At 34.8% G+C, this 12,240-nt stretch overlaps 2 protein-coding genes across 3 annotated transcripts in view; both read left to right on the top strand.

Annotated features, from left to right (window-relative positions):
* OR6M1 (olfactory receptor family 6 subfamily M member 1) overlaps window positions 1-12,240 on the top strand; it is an 86,768-nt gene continuing 74,528 nt past the window's right edge. For both annotated transcript variants that reach the window (XM_070623333.1, XM_070623332.1), the window contains exon 1: window positions 1-86. The gene's annotated coding sequence lies outside the window, so the exon portion shown is untranslated. The remainder of the gene's footprint in view (window positions 87-12,240) is intronic.
* On the top strand, window positions 10,267-11,214 carry LOC103550037 (olfactory receptor 6M1-like). The gene has a single exon (XM_008518766.1). The coding sequence runs from the start codon at window positions 10,267-10,269 to the stop codon at window positions 11,212-11,214; it is 948 nt and encodes a 315-aa protein (XP_008516988.1).

The raw sequence follows: 12,240 nt of genomic DNA, 5'->3' as shown, positions 1-12,240 counted from the left end.
ATGAAAACAACTGGTAAGCAGATTCCAATTCAATGTAATGATGGACTTTGTGACAGAGCTGTAAAAGATATAACAGGCCATCCACAGTAAGTCTCTCAGGCTATAAAAATATTTGGGAAGGATATTGATATTTAGTCCTCAATGGAACTATGTGATTCTAAATTCTCCTTCCAATCCTGAGATTTTTCTGAATCTAAAGTGTTCTTGTTACTCAGTTACTGAAAGTAGTAAGACTAGCATTTCCAAATGTGGGCCATGAAGGTGACAGTTGACTAGAGAGCTGAGTTCTGATTCATCCTTACATGACTTATCACTCATTTAGACCAAAACCAGAGCCTCTCTGGCCCTGTTTTCCTCTCCACAAAAGTGGGGATAAGAGTCCGTATCTCGCCCATCCCTAAAGAAAGCAAGTGTTTGGAATCAGCCAGAATCTGTCTTTGCCACACATTAGCTATGTGACTTTAGGTAAGTTGGTTAACATGCGCAAATTTCAGTTTTTTCATGTGCAAAGTGTAGATCACAATCCTACTTCCTACTTCAAAAGTTTGTTGAACTTACATGTATGAAATAGCAGAACCTTGAAATAGGTTAATAAACTACTGACAAAACTGCAAGTAGAATATGACAAATTCAAAAATCAATCACAGGGATGATTTAATGTACCTCTGTCCGAAACCAATAGCTCAAAACTAAAAGGCAGTATGGAAACAAAAGCTGCAAATCTGAAAATTAGCAAGAAAATTTTGCATCTAAGAAAGAGACGATACACATTCTTTTCTAAACCCATTCAAATTTCTAAAGCATGTGACAAAGTGTCTGGCACATAATAACCAAGAATTCAACACGCGTCAGCTAGTACCACAGCCATTACCTGAAATCTAAAAATAGAAATCAAGGCCTATTGAGAAGATGAGAATAGTGACTTCATCTGTACAAGCTTTAGGCCATTATGGGGATCAATTGGTGGAAATTACTAGGAAAAAATGTTTTATCTCATTAAAAAAGGATTTTCTAAGGGTCAGAGGTGATCAAATATGAAATAAAATACATGAATAAGCAATGAGTTTGCCACAACTGAAAGATTCTAAGCACAGACAGTTTGACTTTTTAGTGAGGAAGATATGGCATGTTTGAACAGATGACACTGGACTCCCAGTACTGTGAAGTTTTCCAAGAAATTCAAGTCAGAACAAGAAAATAATTCATCATACAACATTTAGAAGAAATCAAATACAATTCTGAAAAATTAATGTTCTTATTATGTTTAAATATACAAAATACATGCTGAGAATTGAGTGGTCAGTTTTGAATTGTCTGCGGGATATAAGAATATCTTCCATTTTATTGTATAGAGAAGTATACGCTGAAAACGTACACATATGCAGAAGGCGGTGTGGCTTACATGGTCAAATAGTTTTAGGATATTTACATTACCAAAGGTTTTATTGTGGACAGAAGTCAAGCAGTTTCAGTAGAGATCTGTGTTATTACGTCTCCACCGCGTATTAATATTTTCACATTTTTATTACTCGTAGAGATGGAGTTGACAGTATGTTTTTTTTTCCCATGTTTTATCCTTATAGGTACATCCTTTACTTCCATCTGCCCTGCTCCCAGTCTTATTTACTTATTTATTTAGCAAAACATTTATTAAACAGCTACCTTGTGCCAGGTGCTGCGTTAGTTGCTCGCTTGTACAAATCTTATCTCATTTCAACCCTCCCTACCATCCTAAGCATAAGATATTTATGGCATTTCCCTTTGCAAGTGAGAAAATTAGTCACGTCTAGAAATCACAGAAATAGAACTCAGCCTTCCAAATTCAGATACTCTTACCACTTTACTGCATTGCTCAGTTTATTCATAAAACTTGAAGTGAGAAATTATTTGGCTTTTTAAAGATGCATCCACAATTTCAGATATTTAAGGTAATAGCATGTGAGAGGAGTTCAGAGTAATTTGTATTTACATGAATTGACCCTTGGAAATGGAGGGAAATGTAAACATCATGTGCTACAATTCAGTAAGGATACTGAGACCTGGAATGTAAAAGAGATTATTAACAAAGAAAATGTTTATTATTTTCTGATTTTACTCACTATAAGTTCACTCACATGTTCCATCTACAGTCCAATCAGCAGGGAACAAGTTTATTTGGCTACAAAACATACTGATAATATGAACAGGAACCATGGAAGTGCTTTGAAAGAGGTATACCTTAGTAACTACCAAGAAAAATCACATGAAATTAAGCTATTTATATCTAACGAATTGTTCATGTAAACAATGTCTTGTTCAGCTCTTTACACATACTCACACAAAATGTTTTAGAATTTAAAATATTATACATGAGTTATTTTTTTGCTTTTAAATCATTTCTAGCTGGAGGTTAGAGATGGTTAAAACAAAGTAAAAAAAAATAAACTCTGTTCAGAAAAAAGAAAAAATGAAAATTTAATCTCATTTGAGGATACAGGCATGCACTGGGGAAAAAAACAAGAAGAAAGCAGTGGAGGTATTCTCAAGAAAAGCTACATAATAAATAGGCACAAGAAAAGCTACATAATAAATAGGTAAGATGTTTGGTGGATTCCAGGAAACACTTGAACCTAAGTCAGGATGCAGAAAATGCTAGTTCCGAACTAAAACGAAATAGTTGGTCATATGGAAAGGAACAATCATTTTGAATGTTGGGTAACAGATAAACTGAATCGCCTGCGTTTGCAGTTTTCTGCATTTAATTAGGTAATGTTGAATGCAATTGATAAGTTTTGCATTTCTAATTACCCATTCTTACATAGTTTGTGCTCCAAGATTTTCTCCTAAAAGAGTAAGCCAGCTTTTTGCTGTAAATGATTTACTTGGGGCGATGGACTGATGGTCTAAAGCCCCAAGCAAAGAGTCTAACGAGGGGAACTCTTCTATTTCTATATGTGGTATAATGCGAAAATTTTGAAGAACGCCCTGAACAGTTTTCGTAGAATCACAAACTTTCAGAAACTTAAAGGCCATTTAGTCCAATATTCCAATACAATCTTTAAATCTTCACTAAATTATCACTATTGACTTTGCTGCTGCTGTTACTATGTTTCATTTTTATAACCTCTTACCCACAGGATTGGAACAGTTATAATCTTTCATTCATAATGCACTTTGGCCTTTGGTCCATTTATGACTCTCTTTTATTTTACTGTTTGTTTGTTTTTAATAATGAAATAAACATCTATTATTCTACACCCAACCCAAGAATTAGAACTGTATCAATAAATTACAGCTACCTATGTGCTCCTCCTCCATCTCATCCCTCTGCCCCTCCACATAACCGCAAAAAACTTTATCATCCTGTTTATATATAGTTTTATCATAAATACACATATTCTAAACAATATATGGTTTAGGTTTAGTTGTAATGCTGCTATGTATGGTCTTCCAGAACTTGCTTTTTTTCTCCCAAGCTTTATTGAGGTATGATTAATAAATAAAAATTTGTTTAATTTAAGGTGTACAATGTGATGTTTTGATATATATATACACTATGAAATGATTACCACAATCAAGTTAATTAACATATCTATCACCTCACATAGTTACCTTTGGATGTGTGTACGTGTGTGTGATGAGAACACTTGAGATCTACTCTCTTAGGAAATTTCAAGAATATAATACATTATTATTAACTGTAGTCATCACGCTGTACATTAGATCTCCAGAACTTATTCATCTTATAACTGATCATTATCTCTCCTTTCCTCCAACCCCCAGCCTCTGGTAATTGTCTTTCTACCTTCTATTACTATGAGTTTGACTTTTTTTTAGATTCCACATCTAAAGGAGATAGTGCAGTATTTGTTCTTCTGTGTGGCTTATTTCACTTGGCATAATGTCCTCCAGGTTCATTCATATTGTTGCAAATGGCAAGATTTCCTTCTCTTTTTTAAGGCTGTATAATATTTCATGGTATGTATATGTGTGTGTGATATATATATATATACATAATTATGTACCCATTTTTTTATCTATTCATCCGTTTATGGACACAGCTTCTTTCTATATCTTGGCTACTTTGAATAATGCTATAATGAACATGGGAGTGCAGGTATCTCTTCTAGATAATGATTTCATTTCCTTTGAATAAATATCCAGAAGTGGGATTGCTGGATCATAGGACAGTTTTAATTTTCTGAGGAGCCTCCACACTATTTTCCATAATGGCTCTCCCAATTTACACTCCCACCAACAGCGTTCCCTTCAAAAAGTCAAAAGATAAGAAGTATTGGCAAGGGTGTGGAGGACAGGGACTTGGTTTTCTTATTCGACCTTAGGTTACTGGAAGTCATCCATTCTTTCACTCGTGGCTGTAGCACATTCATTTTTCACCATGATTATATCTCATTGTGACTATATTCATCTTCATCCTTTCTCTGTCAAAGGACATTTAAATTGCTTTCAATTTTTTGCTCTCACAATCACTAACGTTCTGAGTAATTCTGCATGTGTTTCCTAGTGCAGATGTACAATTTCTCTTGAATGTAGTGGTGGGTTGTAGAGTAGGCCAGTGTTCAAGTTTACAAAATAATGATGAATTGTTTTCCAAAGTGGTGGTTTCATTTTACACACTCACCAGCAATATCTAAGATTCTGTTGATACACATATTCTATGACACTTGGTGTTTTCAAAATTCCTATTTTTACACAATTGAGTGGATTTGAATTGGCATCTCATAGTGATCTTGATATGGGTTTCCCTGTTAACTAATAGGATTGAACATCTCTTCATACGTTTACTGTTATATGTGTTTCTGTGAGTTTCTATTAATAATTTTTGCTGATTTTTCCATTGGGTTGTTTGTATTTCTGTTACTGATCTAAAAGACGCTTTAGATGTCTGGAGTTTACTCCCTGTTTTACACAAGGTATTGTGACTATCTTACCCAATTAGAGGCTTGTCTTTTTGTTTTCTATCAGGTGCCTTTGAATAGTAAGATTTCTTAATTTTAAAATATCTGAATTTATTAATATTAGTTCTCGTGGTTAACACTTCTTTCATGTTAATAAGAAACCATCCCTACAGAATTTCAGAAATATATTTATTTAGATGCCTTTCTAAGTGTTTAAGTTTTCCTTTATTTTTAAATTTATAGTTCAACTGGAGTTATTTATATGGGTAATAACCCAAGATTTATTATGTATATGTATATATACATATATATATATCCCTTTTTTTTTACTGAGGAAGATTTGCCCTGAGCTAACATCTGTGCCAATCGTCATCTATTTTGTATGTGGGTTACTGCCACAGCATGGCCACCACTGAGTAATGTAGGTCCGCACCCAGGAACTGAACCTGGCTGCTAAACTTAATCACTAGGCCATGGGGCTGACCCCTATCTATATCCATTTTTTACCTTCACTTTTTTCAATACTTCTTTCTCCACTGATTTTCTACGCACATCAGTCATATATCAAAGTCCTCTACTTTCCATGGGTCTGTTTATGAGCTTTATATTCTCTGTTCAATTTGCCTATCCCTGCACAAATAACATACATTCTTAATTACAATCCCTTTATTGTTGATGTGCCATGGTATAAATCCTCTCTCCAATACACTGTTAATTAAAGTGGTGATAGTGACTATCCTTACTTTATTCCTGATTTTCAATACTTCAAGTGTTTCCTCATTTAGAAAAGAATTTTTTGGTAGATACTTTATAGCAGGCTAAATAAGTTAATTTCTATTTCTTTCTACCTATTTTTATCATGAATATATGTTAAAATTTACCAGTACTTTATATGTCAACTGAGATGGTATTGTGGTTTGTCCTTGAATCTGTCAATGTGACAAAGTATTTATAGAAATTTTAATTTTAAACCATCCCTGCATCCCTGGGATAAAAGCATACCACTGTTGATTTGGGTTCACTAATTTTTCATGGAGGATATTTCACATTTTTGTGAATAAAGTGGGTCTGTAATTTCCCTTTTTTTCATATTTATCTGATGTTAGTGTTAATGTTATTACTGACTTCATTGAATGAGTTAGAGAGTTTCTCCTCTTTTTTTCAACTTTCTCAGAGTTTGTGTGATTTGTTCCATAAATGTTCAGTAGAACTCACCTGTGACATCATGTGGCCCTTGTGTTGCCTTTATGAGAAGATTTTAACTACTTCTTCAACTTCTTTAATAGTTTTAAGACTGTTCACATCTTTTTATTGCCTTCAGTCTGCTGTGATAAAAACGTAATTTGTCCATTTTTTCTCAGCTTTCAAATGAGATGGCATACAGTTGGTGATATAGGCTCATTAACTGTTTAATGTTCGCCTTATTCTTTTATTCATTTTTAAAATATTATAATTGTGCCTTCTATCTCTTCTTTTTTCATCCCTTGATGAATCCCTCTAGAAATTAGTCTTTTCAAAAAAAGAATTTTGGCTTTATTAATTGTCTGTGTTTTATCTCTGTTTCCCCTGTTATTGATTTCTAATTTAATCTATGTCTGCTTTGGTCTACATTTTTTCTTTATATTTTTAAATTTTTTTCTAAACTTTTCTAACATTTCTTCTTTTAGAAATGAACTTATAAGTCTATAAAAGTCACTCATAGAATCACTTTGTCATAACCCACAAGCTTTGATATGTACTGCTCAGTTCTGTTTTTCATTTCCATTGTGATTTACTCTGTTTTTTTTGAGGAAGATTAGCCTTGAGCTAACACCTGCCTTCAATCCTCCTCTTTTTGCTGAGGAAGACTGGCCCTGAGCTAATATCTGTGCCCATCTTCCTCTATTTTATATGTGGGACGCCTGCGACAGCATGGCTTGATAAGCAGTGTGTAGGTCCGTACCCAGGATGCGAACTTGCAAACCCCAGGCTGCTGAAGTGAAATGTGGGAACTTAACCACTGCACCACCGGGCTAGCCCCCTGTGATTTCCTTTTTGATCCACGAATTATCTGGGAGGGAATTCTTTAATTTCCAAACATATGGATATTTTAATAATTTTATTAATTTTAATATTTTAATTTTAATTATTTTAATAATTTTATTATTAATTAGTTAATTGTGTTGGGTTCTGAGAACATGTTCTCTGATACCTAGTTCTTGAAAATCTTTGAGGCGTGCTTTATGACAAAATATGTGTTAATGTTTTTAACCCTTTCATGGGTGTTTGACAAGGATGTATATTCTCTACTATTTGAATACAGAATTTCATGAAAGCCCATTATATTGCTTCTTTACTGTGCTCTTCATATTATCTGCATGTTTCCTGACTTCTTGAGAGTTTTATTGAAATCTTCCACTTTGATGATATTCATCTTATAGTTCTATAAATTTTTCTTTATATGTGTTGAAGCTGCTTATTAGGTATACAGTCATGCCTCGCTTAACAGTGGGGATACGTTCTGAGAAATGCATCATTGGGCAATTTCGTCATTGGGAGACATCATAGAGTGCACTTACACAAACTTAGGTGGCATAGCTACAACACACCTAGGCTATATGGTACTAACCTTATGGGGCCATGTTGTATATGCTGTTTGTGTCATCAGTGACTGAAACGTCACTATGTGCCACATAACCATATACATGTTTAGAATTGTAATAAGTTCATGAGAAATTGAAAATTTTTTTATCATACTGTGGCCCTGTCAATCCCTAATGGTGCTTTTTGTTTTAATATCTATTTTGCCAGTTATTAATATAGCCAGATTAACTTTCTTTAGAGTTAGTATGTGTTTGAATTATCTTTTTTCTCTCTTTATTTTCAAGTTTTTCATGTTCTCACCTTTTATATATATCTCTTGTAAATATAATACACCTGGAATTATTTTTTTAATATATTACAACATCTGTCTTCTAATTAGGAATTTAGTCCATTTTTCTTTATAAAAATTGATATATTCTAACTGGCTTCTACATCTTACTTTTTATTTTCATTTGTCCCAATTTTCTGTTTCTTTTTCCATATTTTTTTCTTTTTTTTTGTAACTAACTGATTGTTTTGATTGTCGTTGCTTATTTATACTTCTGTTATGGTTGAGTTTTGATTTTCTTATATCACTTTCTCCTTTCCACAAGTTTGGAAATTATACTCTATTTCTATTCCTTCAGTGAGTACCCTAGAAAATTTTATCAGGCTTATTTAACTTGAAATCTAAAGTGAAACAATATTTCATCCCCTCACAAATGATACAAGAAGACTTTAGCTCTAGTTTTTCGTCTCCACACTTACATCCTATTATCCATATGCTAATTCCAACTTAACTTTACAAATTCAACACTGTTACTACTTTTTACAAAGGATTTTTATTTAGATTTATGTACATATTTACTATTTTATTATTCCTTTTACATTTTAAATTATCTCAAGATTATTTTCTTTATTCTTGAATTACATTATTTACAAATCACTTTGCAATTTGTCTCTTGGTAGTAAATTCCTGAAGTTTTTATCTGTAGTATATTTGTTTTATCATGGAAGATAATCTTATTGGATCTACAATTCTGAGCTGGCAGTTATTTTCCTGCCACACTTTAAAGATATTGCTTAACTAATTTTTGGCTTCCTTTGCTGCTGTTGAGAAGCGATAGTCATTTCAACTACCCTGACTGTATGAGTGATCTACCCTTTCTCTCGAGCGGTTTTTCAGAACCTTTGATGTTCTGACTCTGTTTGTCTTTAAATACTGTGCCACCCTCACTCCCTCTGTTCTCTCCTTCAGGACACAAGGTATATACATAAATATTCCCATTCTGTTTTCCATTTGTTTGAACACTCTTTCATATTTGCAATGTCTATCTCTCTCTGCTTCATTAAAGATAAATTCATTTGATCTGTCTTCCTATTTACCAATTCTGTTTTAAATTATATCTAATCCATTGTTTATCCCATCTCAACTCATTCAAGATAACTGAGTTGTTACTTCAACAATAATCTTTTTTTTATCATTCTATAAGTTCCATTGGGTCTTTTTAAAAGTCAATTTGGTAGTTTTAAAAAGTTCAGATTTTTTTTGTGGCATTCTCACTTTTAAAATTGCATCCTTTATTTATTTAAATATTTCATACCTGATTACACTATATCCTATATCTGACAATTCCAAAGTCTGTTGTCCTTGTGTTAAATCTCTTGTTCTTTCTTTTTTCTGTTAACTCTCATTTATAGTTGTGTACTTGCTAGCGTGTTTGGAAATCTTTCTCTGAAAGTCTTTTGCTCCTTCTTAATATCTGGTGGTTCTTGGGGCCTAACTTGGGGAACTTTTCCTCTGGAAGGGATTTGCTTCTCCTTCTGCTGCTTGCCAAGAGGCGTGCCTCACCCAGGGACACTTCACCCTCCCAAAGATTTCAGTTCAGAGAGAAACCCTCAGGATTTGCTTCCTAGTTTGCTGATGTTCCAGTGTGGATGTCCCATAGAATTGTCTCTGTAGCAATATGACCACAGGGCAAGCCTGTTCCTCACAGATGCCTGTTAGCATAAGTCAGATCTTCTGCTTTGGTTCCCTTCTCCTTCAATTCTGTGTGATTCCCTCACGGATTCTATGTCTCAGCTGATTCAGTCCCAGTCATCCTGCCCTTGGCTACCAGATCTCCATGCTTCAATACCAGTCACTGAAGCTCTGACACCTGATTGCCTTGGCCTCGGTCCCTAGCACTCTGAGCTCAACTAGTATTTGTTTATTTGCTATTTAGGAAGTGGATCCAGGCACCTCTCCCAACTTTTGATGCAACCAGCAATGTCTCAGAGTGTGTCATATCCAGTTCTTGTTGTAGGTTGAAAAGATCCTTCAGATTATGATATGCTAGTCAATCTTGATACAGGAATGAAAATAGAACTTTTGTCTGATGGCTTCTCTTCCCTCAATAAAGTATGATGTGAGATTACCAGCTAGGATATCCATATTATTAAGGCTTGAAATATGTGATAAACTAACTTGAATAATTTTCAGTTACTTATGTACTTCAGTTAATTTGAATTTATTTGCATTTCAGGAAAGAAATAAAAAGAGGAGAAATATATAAATTTAATAGAAATCAAAAAGTTAAAGTTTAAAGGATCATGGAGATTTCTTTTCCAGTCTATCAATTATATAGATGAGAACTGAGGCCACATGAGATCACTTAAGGCCACATAATAGAGTCACAGACAGGACTAGAAACCCTCCCTCTTGAACGTTCTCTCTATTCTATATTTAGCAAGATCATAGGAAATTTGAAAAATATCTTAAATTGTTCCAATTTCCTTTGCTTATTTCTTTGCTCCCCAAGTAAAAATGGCCATAAGAAACCAGAGCACAGTGGCTGAATTCATCTTGGTCTCCTTTCCTGTTGTCCAGGAGCTTCAGATCCTGCTATTTGTCATTCTTCTGCTAGTTTATATGCTCACCATAACAGGAAACATTGTCATCATTTCCTTAATATGGACCGATAACCATCTCCAAACACCAATGTACTTCTTCCTCAGTAATTTGTCATTTTTGGACATTTTATTCACAACTACTATTGCCCCAAAGTTACTAGCTTGCCTGTTAGAAGAGAAGAAAACCATATCTTTTGCCGGCTGCATCATCCAAATTTATTTCTACTTCTTTCTGGGGACAGTGGAGTTTATCCTCTTGGCAGTGATGTCCTTTGACCGCTACGTGGCCATCTGTAACCCCCTCCGCTACACCATCATCATGAACAGCAGGGTCTGTCTCCTGCTGGTTCTGGGCTGCTGGGTGGGGGCCTTCCTGTCAGTTCTCTGCCCGACTATTGTCGTGTCCAGATTGCCATACTGCACTGAAGAAATTAGTCATTTCTTCTGTGACATTGCTCCTTTACTGCAGGTGGCCTGTATTGATACTCATTTCATTGAGATGATAAATTTCCTCTTATCTTCCCTTGTGGTCCTGAGTTCACTGGTGCTCACCATCATGTCCTACACCTACATCATTTCTACCATCCTCCGCATCCCCTCAGCCCAAGGACGTCAGAAAGCCTTTTCCACCTGTGCTTCTCACATCACTGTCATATCCATTGCCTACGGCAGCTCCATCTTCATGTACGTGAGGCCCAACCAGAGCTATTCACTGGACTTTGACAAAGTGACAGCTGTCCTCACTACAGTAGTGACCCCTCTTCTTAACCCCTTCATTTACAGCTTGAGGAATGAAAAGGTAAAGAAAGTCTTGAGAGATTCACTTAATAGAATAGTTCCACCACATTCCAAAGGAACATGATACTAAGTAATTTCAGCACATCTAAGCTATACTGCCTCTATATGACACCTTGCTCTGTGTGGGGAGTAACACAGAAGTGTGACTGAAGTCTAACAATCTGTAGGTAGGATGAATAAGCATCACACCTCATCAATAGTCAAGTGTTATAACCTTCGTATGGAAAACCAGAAAATAATAAGGATTCTATGGCCCTTCAGTCCTTGAAATATTTGCATATAGTAATATAGGATGACGGAAACACTCCAGACCTTGAGTCATAAGAGCTAATGTCTAATGTTTGTTCAGGCACTAACTTCAATGGACTTAGATTCATTATGTTACTTCTCAAAGCTTCTACTTGATCATCTATAAAACGGTGGTAGGAATTTCCACTCTGTTTGTCATACAGGGCACTTGTTGCCATAAAATGAAATTCTTTGTACAAAAGTAACATTGTCATCATATTTGGTGATTGTTAGAGTGGAAAGTAAGAAGCTTTCATCAGCCCTGAGATGCTTCCCTTTTGATGATCTTGACTATATTAAGAGGCAATATTTTTAATTCTGCTAAGCAATATGGAAAAGAAACAAGTTTAAGAGACTGACAAATGAAAAGACTCTCAAATTCTGCTCCTAGGAAAAAGACCTATCTGTACTCAAATCAGGTACATGCCTGCTGTGGCACTCAGAGCCTTAGGTTATCTTTATCTTTACCCGGTTCCATTAAATATTTCATTTGAGTTACTAACTTTCCTTGCTCTGACTCTAGGTTCACCAGGCACTTTTATACCTACTTTCGCCTTCCTATACAGCTTGCTGATTGGGAGAAAATATTCTGGCCAAAGCAAAGGTTATCTAGCCATCTAGTACTGTCTTTGTTGTTGTAAACTAATTACAATTATATTTTGATTAATTTGAATCTGATCTCTGAGTCAGTGTGATGCAAATGGAAATGTGATGAATTTATCAACATAATACAACCCTCTAAAGAATATCTAGAAAGCAGGATTGTCTTTTAATGTTATTTTCATTTCCCATAACTATATGC

Source organism: Equus przewalskii, chromosome 6, assembly GCF_037783145.1.
Source record: "Equus przewalskii isolate Varuska chromosome 6, EquPr2, whole genome shotgun sequence".
In the NCBI taxonomy this organism is placed as follows: domain Eukaryota; kingdom Metazoa; phylum Chordata; class Mammalia; order Perissodactyla; family Equidae; genus Equus; species Equus przewalskii.
Note: the sequence above shows the minus strand (reverse complement) of the source record. Positions and strands in the feature narration are given on the sequence as shown.